This window comes from Caretta caretta, chromosome 2, assembly GCF_965140235.1.
Source record: "Caretta caretta isolate rCarCar2 chromosome 2, rCarCar1.hap1, whole genome shotgun sequence".
NCBI lineage: Eukaryota > Metazoa > Chordata > Testudines > Cheloniidae > Caretta > Caretta caretta.
The window spans coordinates 158,494,683-158,513,876 of NC_134207.1; the positions used below are offsets into that span (position 1 = coordinate 158,494,683).

The following is a 19,194-nucleotide window of genomic DNA, read 5'->3' on the forward strand; positions in this document are numbered from 1 at the left end:
AGTTACGTCATCTGAGTAACTTTGTCTATAGGTGGAGTTTTCTCACTATGGAATTATGTATATTTATTGCCTTGAAGAAGCACAAGAAGCAAGAAGTACAAGAAGCCCTTGAAATGAATATTTTTGGAAAGCTTTCAATTCTTACATCGAGCACCGCTCAATTTGCTAGCTATATGCCACTTTTTTTTTCCCTCGACTGTTCAGTTGAACCATAGGATCTTTATCTAAAGTGAAGTAGGTAGGAATGATAAGAAGAGTATGAAAAATGCCCCCTTGTCAAGAGGATGTTACAAAGAATAGTCCTGTAAAAGGTTCAGGTATCAGCCAGCCCAGTGCAATGGTCCCTGAACTAAGTAACCATTACTATATAGTACTATAAATATACATTTCTTTTTACAGAAAAAAAAGTTTCCATTCATGGAAACTGCACACAAATAGAGCAAAAACAGACAGACAAAAGGAAAAGGGAGAAACAAGATGTAAAATAAATAGTATGAGTCATATTATGGGAGGGTGGTAAAGCAATAGTTACAGTTGAGTCAGATATTCGTGTTTAACAGAGGAGAGAAAGGAAGTATCTTCTACATTATTTTAGAAAAAAAATCACAGAAGAGAAGGAATGAAGGCTCTGAATTTTCTGACATCTGAATTTGTTTAAAATACGTATACTAATTACCAAGTGTGTCACTTTTTTTTTTCTTTCCAGAACCATTTTACAATGAATACATGGGCACTTTCAATATAAAACTTCAAAGGTATCTAACTGAATTTCTATAGTTTACACAAATATTGATTTTAGATTTTTTGCTTTTGTAATTTGGGTGATTTTTTTTTTCATAACTGATTTGAGCTAATCCAGTTTCAATGTGCTGCATTAACTCTGATAACATTATTTGCTAGGCAGTGAGCTGTATTTACACAATAGCACATTAAAAAAATTCTAATGGGCCATTTTACAGCTTTGTTGTCAGCGATTTCAGAATCACCAGTTTGAAATCACAGTGATAAATGATGATAAATTCTTTGATAGGCAGCATCCTATATTTTTTTCCGTAACAGCAGATGTGCAGGTTGCAACAGGTGCATTCAGGGTGAACACTTCTCTATAGTTGAACATTCACTGCAGCCATCACTATACTGTCATTCTTTATAAACCACGGTATTATTTGTTTTTTATTTCTCATCTTTAATGTATGCAGTTTTTCTTTTAGGGAAATTCATGCAAAAGTCAATCTTTGTTTAACTCCAACATTCATAGAAGATGGACGCACTTGTTAAAATCCTTTTTTTTTCCCTAAGAAATGTTTAGCATTCATACTTTTAACGTGTCGTCCTTGTATGTATGCTAGCCTTAAGGCTGTATGATAATTTACCACAGGGGACTGTAACAGGGTAGCTGGCCCATTCAATTAAACTACTCTCAGTTCTGTTCCAGTCCAGGTGCTCTCAGTCATGCCAAATGAGAAGGGAGGGCAGCATCTAGGGGGCTATAACAGGCCTGGTGAGAAAGCAATCTACTGAGTCAGAGAATACTGGTTCAGTCAGGAAGAGCAGGCGATGAAAACTGTCAGAGAGAGAGAGAAGGTGGTTCGTGGGAGAGGGCTGAAAGCAGTAGAGCACTAAGAGTAGTCTGCTGGTTGGTGTTCCCAATCTAGAGAGCCAGGGCCAGAGGGCTGGAGAGCAGGAGCAGAGGGAGAGACCTGCAGGCTCTAAGCTGGAGAGCTGGAACCAAGGGCCAGAGAGGCTTCAGTCAAGGGACAACAGCACATGGGCTTACTTGCTGATGTCTTCCTGCTGGACAGCTGACCCTCAGAGGAACTATGAGAGGGCCAGGGGGAGTGAGGAATGTTTCCCTAGCAAGGATGCTCCCAGCAGAGAGGCTGTGGAAAGAGCAGGGTTGATCCCAGAAGGAAGGGCTGGGATGGCTGCCCCGGCAGTGGGACAGAGAAGAACTTAGATTCTAGGTATGCTGAGAACAAAGCTGGGTTTTAAAGAGTGTGTGTGTGTCAGAGAGAGAGATAGATGATGTTTTTAAAGAGTGTGTGTGTGTAAGAGAGAGAGATAGATGATGTTTTGGGAATATTGATTATGGACTAATTGTACTATGTTTTGGTTACTAAACTATATTGATGGACTAGAAGATAATCTTGTATGGAGTTAGAGGACCCTAGAGGGAAACTGAGGTGAGGGGCCAAGGGGGTGCCTGCGAGGAGGCCACTCATTTACAGACATGTTAAATTGTTTTGTTTTCTTTCAAAATATCCAACCAAAAACTTCTCTTAAAAGGACATATACTTTTTAGATGTGTCCTCCTCCTATGTATGTATATATGGAGTTAAAGCTCTATGGTAATTTGATGCCTTGGACATTAACAATGTGTTCTGGAAGAAGGATAATAGGTAAGAGTTGATATGACTTACATTTGTGTATGCAGAGAAACAGAAGTGTTTGTTGACCATAACTGTGTATTTGCTAGCTTTTCAGTACTTGAGGAAAATGTTAGAATAGAATACAGCACCCTTAAATAAACAAATTTTGTTTGTGTTTATGCGAAAGTGTAATAAGTGATTTACAAGTTCTAGTACTTTTAAAGAGGGACTGGACTAGGGTAAGCCGGGAATAGACAAAAAACTGCAAGTATATGGTGGAAAACAAGACAAGATTTGAAGTAGAAGTGAGAGATCCAGAAAGGTCAGGTAGGTTAGTGATGGATCACCATGTTGATTGGAAAATGTAAAGATGAAATCCCTCCTCCTTTGTGACTACCAATTTCATTCTCAGAATTCTGCATTTTATTAACTGATTTAGAAGGGAAGTGGCCAGTAACTTGAAGATGGAAATTTTCAAAGCAGTGGAATAGTATAGATTCATATACCAGAGTAAGTAATGACAGGTTTCAGAGTAACAGCCGTGTTAGTCTGTATTCGCAAAAAGAAAAGGAGTACTTGTGGCACCTTAGAGACTAACCAATTTATTTGAGCATAAGCTTTCGTGAACTATAGCTCACTTCATCGGATGCATCCGATGAAGTGAGCTGTAGCTCACGAAAGCTTATGCTCAAATAAATTGGTTAGTCTCTAAGGTGCCACAAGTAGTCCTTTTCTTTTAGAGTAAGTAATATGGCTAGTCTTAAAAAGATGATGTTTTGGGTCAATGAATAAAAGGGATCCATAAAAATATTGTCTGTTTCGGGAAGTGTAAGGAGATAGCTTTTTTTCAGGTACAGCAATTATTGTCATGCTACACTCTTATAGCTTAAAATAAGCTTAAGTTACACGTACTCAAAGTTTGTTTAAAACAAAAGAAAGATTTATATCACATTATTCCAGGGGTTCCCAAACTTGGTTCGCGGCTTGTTCAGGGTAAGCCTCCGGCGGGCCACAAGACACTTTGTTTACCTAAGTGTCCACAGGTACGGTCGCTCGCAGCTCTCAGTGGCCGCGGTTCACCGATCCTGGCCAACGGGAGCTGCAGGAAGCGGTGGCCTGGCCTGCACCGCTTCCCACAGCTCCCATTGGCCGGGAATGGCAAACCGTGGCCACTGGGAGCTGTGAGTGGACGTACCTGTGGATGCTCAGGTAAACAAAGCCTCTCGCGGGGCTTACCCTGAACAAGCCATGAACCAAGTTTGGGAACCCCTGCACTATTCTAACTGATGATCATTGTTGGGCAGAGGTCCAGAATAAACAGTTTAGAAATTTCTCTACCTGCCTTTTCAGAGATTATTTAATAAAGGTGACTTGCAAAGGTGACTTCCCTTTCTTAAGGGAATTTGCCCTGTTTTGCTTCCTTCTGATGCATTAAAAAATGTAAGGTTTTTTTCCTTTAGAAACTAAAGACTGCTTTAACTTTTTTTTAACCTTAGAAATATCAGGAGCATCAAGTCTTATTAGCCCTGGAGAATCTCAAGGAAGTACCAAGGATATTTATTCTAAGTTTTAACACCTTAAGGATTAATGTATTGAATGTTAACAAAATTTTCCTTTATTTATGCTATTAGTTACTGCAGTTAAGATGGTGTTAAAAACAAAAGTTTTTAAAAAGTCTGAGTCATTTTCACTTGCTAAATTTTCACTATCACCATTTCACTAATTTTCTAGTCTTCACAAGAGGGACTTCCAGCCTAGACAGGCCTTGAATTTCTAACATTAACAATTTGCTTGGGTGGCAGGGGACCTCAGCCCTTCTTCATACATCAAAAGACAGAAAAGGCACAAGTCTAATTTTTTAGCTTTTTGCAATTCCTTCCCTGCCAACTGGGCTGCATACAGTATTTTCGGCAGGCTAGCTATAGAACATTGTCTCCCTTCTTCAGTGAGTTATCTGAAACAGTACAACTACGCTATTGAAAGTAATATAACATATCTTTAGAGCCAGTCCATGGACATACTAGCTCCACCTTTTGTGGGTTCCCCCCAGCTTGTTGGCACCTTGCTAATGTGTCACATGCTGCTCCATCAGCATGGTGCACTTGCAGAATGGAGCTTACTAAAATATTGGTTAAATTCCACTTGCAACCCTGACTGCCAAGGAACTGAGGGGAAAAATTGCCTTAATACTCTGCCTGTAACTTTCCACAACAGGATCTCAAATCACAATACAAATACTGAAGAACTTGAGCATCACACAACCTCTGTGACGTAGTATTATCTTAGATATAAGAGGATGGATTAGATGATCCAGGAAGAGCTTTCTAGCCATAGGCTCTAAGTCTGATAGCTGCACACTCCAGTTTCAGGCTCATATTACTTTAATATCCAGGATTTCCTTTTTTAAATCCTTTCTTTACAAGGTACATACACCTAGAATCCATAGTATATAAATAGCACACATTTTGAAAACTCTGGTACCATTACTTACAGTAACTTATAGTCTCTACAACACTCATTAAAGCACAGTATCCTCAACAGTAAGATCATCATTAACAGACACTTTGGGGCACAGGAAACATTTCTATAATGTGTGTACCTATGATAGATTACCTTTGAGGGAATATAAGAGTATTTTGAGCTATTTATTGTCCTTACTCTGATCAATTTACAGAGCCAAAAAGAAAGCAGTTATTTTTAAGCATGTAGGGAATAATCCTGCATTCCTTAAGCACTCAAAACCACCACTCAGTCAAGCAATACAGTACCCAAAGAATGCAGGGTCTGTCCCCAAATGTGAATTACTGTACAGGGCTGCTTAGAACTCTTATACAGCAAGAGACTGAAGTTTTCCACAAACAGAGCAATTTATTAGATAATTTTTCACATTGTAGTTTTATGCATTCTGAAAACATCCAAGATAAGTGCTATTCACCACAGGTAAATAAGTTTTACAGTCAAACTGCTTGGGCAGGGTATAGCATTGTGTATGTGTCTAACACAATGAGGCTCCCCATCTCTGATTTGGGTTTCTCGGCACTATCACATTCGACTCAAATAGTCTGAAGCACAAGATAAAAATGTTGTAACATGGCTCCCCTACACATCATCCACTTCACCAATATCTCAAGCCTCCTCACTCAGCTCTTATACAGACAGCTCCACACCATCTTATGCATGGAACATCCTTCCTGAACTGATCCTTAGGGGTTACTAAGCTGTCCTACTTCAAATTCTTCCTCAAGGCTCACCTCTGCGGCAATGCCTAGACGAAAACTGCTAGTTAACAATGGCTAGGTTACGGGACAACTGGTAATAGACTTTAAAGAATACAAATGTATAAACACAGTATTTATAAATAACAATTTTAATTATATTCCTCTTTTCCTACCATTCATGTCACTTCTAGCCCATATCCAATGGCTTAAGGCAGTGGTTCTCAAACTATGGGGCAGGCTTCTAAAGGAGGCGTGAGCTGTATGCCTTTTTTTTTTGGAAGAGCTCTGGCTGTCAGACCCAGGTGCCTGGGCTTGTGCACGCCCAGGAGGCAGGGATAAAGGGAGCTTTGCCACCTGAGCTTAGGCTCTCCTCCCTCCCCACCCCCTTACTGCCAGGCAGCCCAAGTTCAGGATCTCCTTCTCCCATCCAATTCCTCAACTGGAGGCGGTGAGGCTCTGGCTGTCAGCCCCAGAGTGGAAGCAACAGTAACTCAGAGGGCATTCTGCGCCAAAAAATTAAAAATTCTGCACACAATATTTTAAAATTCTGCAAATTATATTTGTCAAATAAATGTGGAGGCATGGCATTGGGGAGCACGGGCCATTGGCTGCATAGAGATGAGAGATCACTTTGCACTCTCAGCACTGAGGCTGCACCCAATCCTGATACAACGCAAGTACAGGGCCTGCCCCCAGAAACACCCCAGGGCCCTCCCCCTCTGCTCCAAGTGCACAGGTGGGGCAGGCAGGCTCAGCAAGGCAGGATCCAAGTGTGGGGGGTTGCAGGTGTGGGTTGGGAGGGTTCTCAGTGGGACAATCTGGGTACGGGCGGCTCAGTGGGGGATCCGGGTGTGGGGGGGGATCCGGATGCACAGAGGCTTGTTGGAGGGTTCTGGGTGCAACGGTAATGGGACTCTGCAGTGGGGTCCAGGTGAAGGTGGTTGGGGCTCAGCAGGGGGATCTGGGTGTGGGGGAGATAGAGATCGAAAGGGGGGGGGTCTGGGTGTGGAGGGGTCCAGATGCTGGGGGAGTGGGGTTGAGTGGGGTGGGGATCCAGGTGTAGCTGGTTGGGGCTCAGTAGGGTGGGAATCCAGGTGTGGGTGGCTCACTGGGGTGGTCCAGGTGTAGGGGAAAGGGGCTCATCAGGGGGATTCTGGGTGTGGGGTAGGGTGAGGGTCTGGGTATGAGGGGTTCTGGATACATGGGGGTTGGGCGGATGGGGGAGCAGCTCTCTGTATAGGAATCCCTCCCCTGCAGTTGCGGAGCGATGGGTGCAGGAAGTGCTTGTGGGTGGGTTTTGCACAGCTTCCTACAGACAGGGGAGAAACCTGGGGGGTAGGTCTGACCCAGCCCTGGATGCCGTGCAGGGAAAGAGGAAGTCCCGTCCTCCCCAACCCAGCCCGGACTAGCAGCTGACCCCAGTGCAGAGTAGGAGCCACCAGCCGGGTCTTCCCCCCAGTCCCACCCCCCACCCCACAGTGATTTACCTCTCTGCCAGCTGCCCTGGGCACCCAAAACATACTTCTGGGAAGGGTCGCACGACTGCTCTTGTGGCTTCCCCATCAGAAAGCCATTTTTCTGGAGGGGAGCAAAGAAATCTGTGGGAGACATAACTTCTGTGCAGAATCCCCCTAGGCGTAAGCAGTGCAGAAGTAAGGGTGGCAATGGGGCACTAAGTCTGCTGTGAAAAGTGATAGTGACAAATATCACTTTTCACGTTGGCACCTTTACTTCTGTACTGTTGCTGGCACTGTGCTGCTTTCAGAGCTGAGCACCCAGCCAGCGGCTGCTACTCTCCACTCTGCCTTCAGAGCTGGTGGAGATATATATCCTGGGGTAGAGGGTGGGAGAGGGGGCAGAAAATACTACAGATACAAAGAAGGGAGGCCTGACCAAATAAGTTTGAGAACCACTGGCTTAAGGGGTTTTGGACAAAGTCCTTAGACTATAAACACTTTGGGGAACGGACTACGTCTTCATGTGAAATTGCAATGCAACTAACACAATGGTGTCCTCATCTCTATTAGAGCCTCTTAACGGTATTTCAGTGTGTTATCTGATAATAATGAGGAACAGTGAGGTTAAATGACTTGCCCAGGGTTACTCAGTCTATGGAAGAACACAGGTCTCCTTCCTCCAACTCACGTGCCTTAAACACAAAACTGTCCACTTCCCTGAAAAGAGGCAAACTATGGAGGAGCAGAAAGGATGAGTGAGGGAAAGGGAAAGACTACCAGCCTACAATTTTTTTCCCAAAAAAAGAACAAAGGTAAATTAGCTTGTGTAGACAAATGTGTGTACTAGTATTTTTATGTATTAGCCTTCATTTACCTGCACATACCAGTCCTCCTAAACATACATTCCCTCCCAAATAGGGTTACTCACCCAATTCTCTCCTCTTCCTTCAAAGGCTCTGAGATGACCCTCCTCCAGGTAGTAAGGATGGCTGCATTTGGCTTTCCACTGGATTGTGGAAATGCCATTTCAATCAGCTGGACAGAAGAGGGCTTGCTGGAGCAGTGTATTGCTGCATGAACCTTTTGGTCCAGAGAACTCAGCAGCCAGTTCTGACCCCCCACACATGGCAACACATTGTATTTCCACTAGAATGCTGGGCCTGATCAGAAAAATATAATTAATAAAAATATTACTTACGAAATGCAGCCAATCCCAGCATTGGAACCAACAAAGCATAATTCCATTTGTTTCCATCACCACCATTTTCCCTTGGATTAGGCTGGATATTCCAGTTTGGAGGATCATTTAAATTATTCATGGAGACACCTTTAGATTCACAGGGGGAAAAAAAAAGTCATGTCAGTGGTACCAATGATTAGGGGAGGGTGCTGATAGCAGTAGGTAACATGGACGTGTGCACCTATTAAAACCATACCTAACACTTGGTTCAGGATTTCTATTTCAGATTCTGGATCAAACTGGAACTAAAGAGATAGATTTTTAACTGTAAGGGTAATTAACCACTGAAACAGATTACCAGGGAAGTGGTACATTCTCCATCACTTGGAGTCTTTACAGTATAGTCTAGTTCAACACAAGCTATTGGACTCCGTGCATAACCACTGAGCGTTCTATTACCTGTGTTATGCATACTGGTGATCAGACTAGATATCACAATGAACTCTTTTGGTATTAATCTTAATCTATCTATTCTTTGCTAATGAAATTACTTCCAGTCAGCAGACAAAGGGCCTAGCACCTCAGAAAGCCAATTTCAATCCTCAAGCATGGAAACAAGTACAATAACTAATCCATAAGGCCAGTACCTGTTCTTTGAGTCCCACTGCTGCTGTAACACATATAAAAACCCCACCAATTAATGATGCCTAAGATGGTGAGCAGGTGGAGATAACCGGCACTTTAGTAATTTTTAAAAACTTGAAAATGTCTTTTGTTGTGCTTTGGAGTAGACAACTAAAATAATGAAGCCTCAGTCCTACTGGTGGTCTCTGGACACTATGTTTGGCACTCTCTACCTCAAAGCAGCACCCTAGAACCCGCATATTCACCATCACATAATTATGATATGTTTTGTACAAAGTATGTCTTGTGAGGAATCATTTTAAAAGTCTTGATCTGTTGAACATTGATATCCTGTTGGATTGTATGTGCTATTATTGTATGTGAGGTTATGAAGTTTTGGTGTGTGTGTGTGTGCACGTGTGAAATATGTTTGAGGTTGGGAACACCCACAACCAGTCTTTCAGGTAAAGCAATGAAGTAGCCAGACAAGCTGATGGCCCATTAAAGAGAATCTACACTCCCAGTTACCATCCCAGAAGACTTCTGAGAAAGCGCATCGTAGATAATGGAGAATGATTGACCAATGAGGGTGGACCCCCAGTCACAAGCACAGAACTTTCCAACAAGCTGGAAGAAACTATAAAAGAAGGGGAAGTGACATCATGACTTGGCCTCACTCCCAGCACAACTCAACATCTGGAAACACGTCCGGAGGACAAAGACTTTGAAAGCAGGAGGGTGGTCCCAGGCTGGAGGAGAGTTCCAGCCTGTGTATTGAAGTTTCCAGACTTGTTTGTACCATCTCTCAGGATGAGGCACTGCTTGATTCCAACCCCATTTACTTTATAGAACTTAGACTGTGAATTTATTTTATTCCTTAGGTAACCAACTTTGATCTCTAGGCTTATTACTTATAATCACTTAAAATCTATCTTTCTGTAATTAGTAAATCTGTTTTATATTTTATCTAAAACAGTGTATTTTAGCTGAAGTGTTTGGGAAATCTCAGCGCGGTTTACAATGGCTAGTGTATGTCCTCTCTACATTGAGGGAGGGGTGGACTTGGTAATGAACTTACACTGGTCAGGCTTCTAACCAGGGCAAGGCGGTACAGTTCTGGGGTACAAGGCTGGGAAGCTGGGGGGAACTGGCTGGAGCCTTTCTGTTGTTGGTTCATGAGTGAGTGGGAGCATTCATGTAACTCGATTGGTTGTGTCTGTGAAGGGTAAGTGCAGTGCCTGCCACAGGTTTTAGCTTGCCAACATCATCACAGTGTGAGAGGAAGCCCAGTTTGGGGGGGGAGGAGGGAAGCTCAGCAGTCCCATAGTTCAGGCTGCACCCGGGAACCCTGTCATACTATAGTCATATAAATAAAAGTAAAAGCATGAATCCAGATGTTATAAGAGTTGCCTTTAGGTGGAAAACAAACTGGGTTATTGGTTAGTTTTGAGTTGCTTTCTTCTTGTAAGACCAAAAGTTTCAACTATCCACCCACCCTCCCTTCAAAAAACACAAAGCTGATTCTTCCTTTAAGAGTGTTGAAAGTAAGATGTGTATTCCAGGAATAATTAGCTACAAAGAAAAAAAAAATTGTCTATTGGTAAACTTATTTAAAACAGGGCTGCATTTGGCTCTCCATTGCAACACCACTCTTTTAATCAGCCAAACAAAAAAGGGGTTGTGGAGCAATAAGATCCTACCTGCTGCATCTGCAGTGCTCCATGAATCGGCCCAGAGAGTTTCCTGGTACAACATGAAATACAATTTAAAGTAGAATAGTGTGGAAGGAATTGCTTATACAGCTGAAGACAGTTAATTTAGTGCTTGTGAAAGATGTGGTCTTAGTGGGAGTCAAATAGACAGGCAAGTCCTTTGTTCATCCGTGGAACAGGTGAGTCGTGGGTACTGGCATGTGAGCTCCTCCCCCCACTCCCCACCACTGACCCAATTTGGCCATTACATTGTACAGAATTATCAAGGGGAAAGAGAAGTTCATCTCCATGCTATTTCAGACCTATGTATTTCTGTGAAGATTGTCAACATGGATCACAACTGTATTACAGTACAGACCTGTTTACATGCGAATCCGCTTAAAGCATGGTAGCGCCATGCCTCCCAGTGCTACCTATTTAACACGCGAGACTCATTAATACGCGATACAGGAACTTGCTACGTTGAGCTACAGATTTACTCATTAACTCACTGACATAGAAATCGACAGGAAGTGCAGAGCAGAAACTTGTTGTACGTCTTTATCGATATTGGTAAAGACGTAACACGCACGCTTAGACATTGTCATGCTAGAGAGATATATAATATATATACTACATTAGAAAATTTTAACTGTAGGCCTAATATAATGGCAGAGGGCAAGCGTCAGAGTTCCTACACTGTAGAAGAAAAGCTAGCTGCAACAGATGGAGTAAATAGTGGAGAAACCCAGGCCAAAGTTTCAAAAGATATTGGGATTGCCGAATCTACTCTCCGAGGATGGCTAAAAAACGAATCTAAACTGAATGGCTTTGTACAAAATATCGATTCTGCCATGGGGTTTAAACGAAAACATGTGAGCTATTCAGCAAAACCCACAATAGATAAAGCCATGCACACGTGGTTTGCTCAGAAAAGGCTGAAAGGAATGCCGCTTAAGTGGGCTAATTCTTCAAGCCCAAGAGACAAAATTTGGAAATTTAATGGGGGATGAATCATTCCAAGCCAGCAAGGGGTTTATAAGTCATTTTAAAAAGCTTCATGGCATAGCGCAGGTATCGATTTACGGAGAAAGCCGATCAGCCGATGAATTGGCCGCGAATGCATTTCCCACCGAGTTAAAATCTATTTTACAAAATGAAGACTACCACGCAGAACAACTTTATAATTGTGATGAAACAGCTTTATTTTCAAAACTGCTACCTGATAAGACTTTAGCCTTTAATTACGAGACACAGAAAACAACTGGATTTAAAAAGATTGTGTGACTCTTCTTTTTTGTAGTAATAAGATGGTCAGCCATAAGCTTGCCCCTCTTCTCGTTGGCCGCTTTCATAAGCCTCGCTGCTTTTAATCACCTCAACAGAGCCAAACTGCCAGTAATATACGCTAACAGCAAAAATGCTTGGATGACGAGACATTTTCGACGACTGGTTCCACAATAACTTTGTTCCAGCTGTTTGTAAGCTTCTGTGGTCAAAGAAACTCGAAGCCAAAGCACTTTTGCTACTTGACAATTGTCCGGCCCATCCTCCAGCTGAATCACTGGTATCGAGCGATAGAAAAATTCAAGTGCTATACCTACCATTCAACACAACATCAAAAATTCAACCTTTAGACCAGGGCATTATTCAGAATTTTAAGAACAGTTATCAGTGGGAGATGATTTTGGCGATCGTGTCATGCATGTCTTCAGGCATTTCCGAACTCCTGAAACAGTTAAACACGAAGGAAATTATTTATTTAGATAAAAAAGCTTGGGACGGAATAAAACAAAAGTCCATTGAAAACTGCTGGATGAAGGCTTTTGGTGATGCCTTTTCTGTCAAAGACAGCTCAGACTCGGAAAACTCCAGCAGTGGCACTGATTCAGAGCCAGACTTTGAAGGATTTTCAGAAGAAAATGTCCTACAAACATGCACACAGACAAAAGAGGATAACGGTAAACTTCTCTTTCAAATGATAAAAGATTTTAGTTTGGATACATCGCCGGAAATCATTACCGGGTGGCTGGAGATGGATGAAGATTGCCCGACTTCAGAATTTCTGTCCGAGGAAGAAATATTAACGGGCTGCAAGGCTACATCGGACTGCGAAAGTGATGGCGAGAATTCTAATAATGCAGGCCTAAATGACAATGACGACGACAATGTCGTTGAAAAGGTCAAAATTTTGCTCACAGAAGCCCTTATTGCTGTAGAAACTGTTGTAAGATTTACAGAGGAGCAAAATGCGGAAAATATCGAAATCATTCATCTTTGGCGAAAGACAGACTTCATAAGAAAAAAAATGCGAGCCAGAAAGAGCAGAAAATAACAGCGTTTTTTTCTAAGTGAATCATAAACACTTTTTTCAGCATGGCCCTCTTAACCCACAGTCCGTTAACACGTGGTCATTATGGCTTGACTCCTGACATCCGTACGTAAATGGGTCTGCCTAGTCCTGGACCCCACTGTATTAGGTGCTGTACAAACACAACAAAATGATCATCCTGTCCCACAGCCCATACTGACAACAAATTTTAGATTGTATGTCCACTGAGAACTGGACTGCCAATGTCCATATCTGATAAAAGAAGCTGTGCAGCTACCCACCTCCACTCCTGCGTATTACACAAATATGATGAGTCGTTGTCCTCTCTTGTAAAGATGCCAAAACAAGTACTTCTTAAAAAAAATAAAATAAAATAAAAAAAATCATGTTTAAAAAAAAATATCTTCAGAGTTTCAGGGGCTTTAAAATGTCTTTAAGCAAGAGTTTACACCACAACTCAGTTATCAAGTATATGTTCGTATTTTTTATTACTTCAGGAAAAGCAAATATTCTTCATGTTGAAGGACTGTTCTAAAAGATTAGATTTTTTTAAAGAGAAGTTCTATTGGTTGTAGAATATTTTTTCTGCCATTCAGCAACTCTAAAATGCCATACTTACAACACAACTATACTTAAAAGTATTCTACATTTCCTACTTAAAATGGAAAGTGAACTTGGCTAAAAGTGTTGGCACAAGCCAACTTTTAAATACCAGCAACGTTTTGTTATGTTAAATAATCATGATGCTGAAAAATCTTTAGCATTATAGTATATCAGGGGTCAGTAACCGACGGCATGCGAGCTGATTTGTAATGGCACGCTGCTGCCTGCCAGGTCCCAGCCTCCGGCCCCGCTCAGCCTGCTGCCAGCCCAGATGAACGTTCGGAACCCCAGGCTGGCAGCGGGATGAGCGGGCCAGCGGCGTAAGATCAGCATTTTAATTTAATTTTAAATGAAGCTTCTTAAACATTTTGAAAACCTTGTTTACTTTACATACGACAATAGTTTAGTTATATAATATACAGACTTATAGAGAGAGACCTTCTAAAAAACGTTAAAAGGTATTACTGGCACGCGAAACCTTAATTTAAAGTGAATAAATGAAGACTCAGCCCACCACTTCTGAAAGGTTGTTGACTCCTGTGGTATATCAAGAAAAAACCGAAAAATACCCCAGAACTTTGAGATTTACTTACCATCAATTTAACAGACTTAGGTACAACTTAGCCACTTGCCTAGAAAATAGGACACTGCAGCTTCTTTATTAAAGTCATTTTAGACCTAAAAATAAAATGATTGCTTTAGTAACCAGTTAATTTGAGAGATTAGGATTTTTAAATATGAACATTTCGTCTTTATTTAAAGTGATAATTGGCGAAATCAGATCTCTCTGATAAGGTACAAGTATAGAACAGATTTTGCCAGTGATGACAGAGATGGTACTACCTTTCTTAGAGCTTCAGACCAACAAGTCAGTCTTTCAGATATTTCAGACCTGTCCCATGATATGGAGTAGGGTCTGATTCTACAACAAATTCCTCTTTACAGAAATGAAAAGAGCAAAAAACCCTGCTGCAAGCAACTATAATTTTGGTTTTCCAAATCAAAGTCTATTATGGTGCAACTCACGTATGCAAGACTTTAGTACATCGGAGTTTGAGGGCTGTCTCTCTAGCACTGGGCAGGGATAACAGAGTTGGGTAGATGGATTTAGGACCTCTCCTCACATTCACCCCCCCCCCCCGAGTATAAGCATTTGTTTATTGTGTTAAGATACCTGTGGGCTATCTAGGTACTGATTTGGCCCCATCACTGCAAACCCAGACCACCCTCCACACTTTGAGCCTACCACAGTGCTAGCCCACAGAGAGGAGTGGGTTGGGAGCTCTGCCCTGGCCAAGAGTGGGCTACTTTGCCATGGAAAGGGCTGTAGTGAAGTCCAAGAGTTAGCTGGGCCCTGATGCACAAAGATACTTCCAAACCCGAGATTTAGGTGTTCAAGTCTCAAGTTAGCCTCCTGCAGGGTTTGGCAGGAGTTTTGGGGATCACAAAGGAGCCGAAACTCACTCAGTGAGTAAGTTTTCAGGGTAAAAGTTCCCCTCCGCCTCTAAATTTCAGCCTCTCCACTTGTGCGCAGCTCTCTGGGCACCTATCTCTCACCTAAATTCCCGACCAATTCATGAACAGGGAGAAGATTTGCCTTTTGGCGTTCGCTGGCCTATCTCACACACAGGGCCTGATCTTGTACATGTGCTCAGAGGCTGCCAACCACATCAGGTCTTCTGGGGCTACATCAACTCAACTAGATATTTGCCTAGTTTTACAACAGGCTACATAAAAAGCACCAGCGAAGTCTGTACAAACTAAAATTTCATACAATGACTTGTTTATAATGCTCTATATACTATACACTGAAATGTAAGTACAATATTTATATTCCAATTTATTTTATAATTATATGACAAAAATGAGAAAGTCAGCAATTTCTCAGTACTAGTGTGCTATGACATTTTTGTATTTTTACGTATGATTTCAAGTAGTTTTTAAGTGAGGTGAAACTTGGGGCTACACAAGACAAATCAGACTCCTGAAAAGGGTACAATAGCTTGAAAAAGTTGAGAGCCACTGAGTTAGAGTGCTCAGTTGGGAGGCGTGGATTCACCTCTTGCGGCGGAGAAAGAGTTTGAACAGGAGTGGCCCCCCTCTCGGGGGGGGGGCTGTAATCAGGGAGGTGGGGGCAATCTGACGTGGGGCTGCCCCCTGAGTGCCCCCACAGGAACTGTTCCACTGTGAGTCCCCTAGCACTTGGGGCTGGGGCGGTGCTGGGCAGCAGGGGCACTGGGCCCTTCCCCAGGACCACGCGCTGCACTGTGCCGCCTACATCCCTTGGTTACTCCTGGGGGAATCCTGCGCCACTGCACATGCACAGAATTTGTGTCCCCTGCAGATTGCTTTGCTTCCCCACAGAAAAATGACTTTCTGACAGGAAAGCAAAGGGAAGCCACAAGAGTGGTCACGTGACAGTTTCAAGCAGTATGTTTCGGGTGCCCAGGACAGTCAGCAAAGAGGTAAATCACTGTGGGGCAGAGGTCAGGACTGGGGAAGACCTGGTTGGTGGCACCTACCCTGCGCCAGGGTCAGCTGCTAGCATGGCATCCGGGGCCGGGTCAGACCTACCCCCCAGATTTCTCCCCCAGTTGAAAGAATCTCCCACCTTTCCCATCACTCCTCAGCTGCAGGGGGAGGGATCCCTGTACAGGGAGCTGCTCTCCCATCTGCCCAAGCCCCCTGTACCCAGACCCTCACCCAACCCCCAGAATCCCCCCCTTAAACCTGGACCACCCCAATGAGCCACCCTACCAAGCCACCTGGATTCCCACCCTACCAAGCCCCAACCACCTTCAGCCGGATCCCCCTGCAGAGTCCCATTTCCATTGCATCCAGATCCCCCACAACAAGACCCTGTATAGCCAGATCCCCCCTGCACCCGGATCGCCCACTGAGCTGCCCGCACCCAGATTACCTCACCCAGAACCCCTCTCAACCCACACCTGTATCCCCCCCTCCCAGCGCCTCCACACTTGGATCCTGCCTGCCTCCACCTGGCATGGAGGAGTAGGGACCTGGGGTGTTTCTGGGCCAGGCCCGGTCCTTGTGTTGTGTTAGCTTTGCGTGCAGCTATCTAGAGGGGGAACTGCACAGTGATCTCCCACCTCCGTGCAGCCAGTGGCCCGTGCTTCCCAGTGCCACACGGGAGCCTCCACATTTATGTGGTAAATAAAATTTGCAGAATTTTAAAATATTGTGCGCACAGAGTTTGGGGGCGCAGAACGGTCCGGGTCCAGTGACGGGGCTGAACAGGCCGCGCGCTCAGAGGCCCACCACGGCCAGACCGACCCGCGCGCGGGGTCCTGCGACCCCTGGACAGCCCCGGGCGCTCCCGCCCCCACCCACAGCCTCACGCGCTGGAGGCGCGGCCTGGAAACTCAGCAGCGCCTCCCGCCCCCGCGCGTCTGGGGACAACCCCGTGAGCGCCCCGGCCGCGGAAGAGGAGACTCACCGCACAGACCCCGCCAGGCCCAGCCGAGTAGCCGCCGCCGCCGCCGCTTACCCGCCGCCAGCGGGTCCAGCCCCCACCTCCCGGGACCAGCCCATTGGAACGGGAGGGGGAAAGGGAACAACAGCCGCGGGAGCCTGGTCGCCCGTCACACTATCCTCCCCCGGCAGTTGGTCTCTCCCGGAGGCTCGCTCCGGTAACTGCGCGGCCAGCCCCGCCCCAGCGCATGCGCAGGAAGTGACCGACTCTGCTGGCAGGGCGAAATGGCGGCGTCTGCTGGCGCGGCGTCGCGGGGGTTAGCGAAGCGGCTGTTCCGACCCCCAGCGGGAGCGGTGAGTGCGCCCCGCCTCACGGGCAGCCGGCCCCTGCAGAGGGGCGGGGTGTTGGATCGGCGTCTCCCTGCGTGGGAGCCGGTCAGCCCGAGGGGGCCTCTCAGACGGGTCTAACCCGCTCGCCTAGCGCGCGCGCACGTGGCGGCGGGGGGAGCCGCGGGCTGCCCTGGCCCCCCCTGCAGCTCCCCTCTCCCCTCCGGGCAACAGACGCCGGCTCGGCTCCTCCTCCGCCGTGGCTGTGCTGCTGGGGCGGGGGCTGCCGTACGAGCCTCGTGCCTGAGCTCGCCTAGCCTGAAGATCAGACCTGATGTTAAAGCTCTCCCCCCCCAGCCCCGTTCCCCCTCCGGGTGCCCTTGCAGCGAGAGGGGCCGGCCCAGCAGTCTCTGGCATTGGCTGCCCCCCACCCCTCTGTTCGCCGCCAGTCTCAGTAGACGCGAACGAGATGGACAAAGGGGTGGGGGAGAAAAGCGAGGCTCTGAGGGGTGAAGTGACTTGCCCAAGGTCACCCAGCTGGTGGGAGGCAGAGCCTGGTAGGGAACCCAGCCCTGGCAGCCCGCAGTGTGGTGTCCTGTCCACTGGTCCCTGCTGCCTCCCCTCTACCTCCTTTGCCTCTGTTTTAGCAGGTAGACAAGTGACACCTCTAAGGGTCTTAATTTCAAAGGCCTGTACAATCTGCTTCTGTGGTATCTTTTTGGGATTTGACCTCAGGTACCAGGGATTCAGTGGCAGGAATTTAGTTCTTGAGAAGCAGTGTCTTTCTTTAGCAGCCTTATTAAAAAAGTGGGTAGAGGAATACAGCAGTCATGATAGCGTGTTAGTAGAAAGGCTTTCAAAGAAACTCCAGTATTCTCAAGGAGGCCAACGTGGCCTGGCTCTTTTAAATAGCCTGGTGTTCTATTAAACAACAAGGCAAGGTGTTTGAGGTTTTATTGGAGTACGGAGTATCTCATCCGTTGCTTTAAATGAATTAATAGTATTTTGCTATAAACAAATATTTGAAAGTTACATACATTTAAAGTGTTTGGAGTGGGGTTGTTAATAAATGGACTATGAGCCGATAAAGCAAGGAATTATATATGAAAACAGATAGTTTCAGGGGAGCTGGGATGCACAGTACACTTGATGCTTTTCATTCCCCCCTCACTTTCTTTCCTCCACCTGCAGTGAGCTAGTCCTTGTCTTATTTTACTCCATTGTCACACTGAAATTAACAAAGGCAGGGTAATTAGCCTTTTTATTAGTAGAAACTTCTGTAGTGAATGACCACACTATTACTATTTATTACAGTAGTACCTAGAGGCTCTAAGTAGGATTGGGATCCCTTTATGTGCTAGGAACAGTAAGTAACAAGATCAGAAACAGTCCCTGCCAAGACATATTAACAACCTAAATAAACAGGGCGGTGGGGATATTGAGGCACAGAGAAAAGTGACTTGTGTAAGGTCTCCTAGCTCTCAGGCCTGTGCCCTGACTACAGGATTCTACTGTGTCTCCACTAGCCAGATTAGGAGATGGGTTTGGTAGGAAAGGCTGTTGAGTGACAGATAGCTTCATCTAACTTTTCGTAAATTGTTTTCTACTCCAAAAGTTTCTAGATACTCTGGTTAACTGAAGATGTTTCAAAACATGTCATTCTGTTGTACCATAAATATTTATTTCAGTGACAGTTGTGGTTCTTGGAATTTCGCATTCTGAACAAGAAGTACAAAGAAGTACAGAGATGATTTCCAAGGGGGAAAAACTGATTTTAAAAAGGCTAAAACGTATTTCTGGACTTAGTTCTGCCACTGCCTAAATAGTGGGGGCATTTTGCATAGGGATATGTGCTTAATTACAATTTCAGTTTTGCTTTGCAGTTTTCCTATTGCAGTCAAAACTTCTATACTCACTCAAAACTAATATTGAAAAGAACTGATGGACCTCAGTGAGAAATA

At 44.7% G+C, this 19,194-nt stretch overlaps 2 protein-coding genes across 6 annotated transcripts in view; one reads left to right on the top strand and one right to left on the bottom strand.

Annotated features, from left to right (window-relative positions):
• Window positions 1-17,028, bottom strand: part of CCDC127 (coiled-coil domain containing 127) — a 28,527-nt gene extending 11,499 nt beyond the window's left edge. Inside the window, exons 1-4 of one of the 5 annotated variants that reach the window (XM_048839362.2) lie at window positions 16,932-17,028; window positions 14,068-14,152; window positions 13,153-13,221; window positions 8,243-8,371 (exon numbers count right to left, since the gene is read on the bottom strand). In XM_048839362.2, coding sequence (XP_048695319.1) covers window positions 8,243-8,363 — 121 coding nt within the window. In that variant the 5' untranslated portion in view covers window positions 8,364-8,371; window positions 13,153-13,221; window positions 14,068-14,152; window positions 16,932-17,028. Of the gene's footprint in view, window positions 1-8,242; window positions 8,372-10,548; window positions 10,573-13,152; window positions 13,225-14,067; window positions 14,153-16,931 lie in introns of those variants that run through there. The other 4 variants (XM_048839360.2, XM_048839359.2, XM_048839363.2 and 1 more) reach the window with 4 other exon arrangements.
• Window positions 17,029-17,111: 83 nt separating this feature from the next.
• Window positions 17,112-19,194, top strand: part of SDHA (succinate dehydrogenase complex flavoprotein subunit A) — a 28,434-nt gene continuing 26,351 nt past the window's right edge. Inside the window, exon 1 of the mRNA XM_048839356.2 lies at window positions 17,112-17,260. Coding sequence (XP_048695313.1) covers window positions 17,192-17,260 — 69 coding nt within the window. The 5' untranslated portion in view covers window positions 17,112-17,191. The remainder of the gene's footprint in view (window positions 17,261-19,194) is intronic.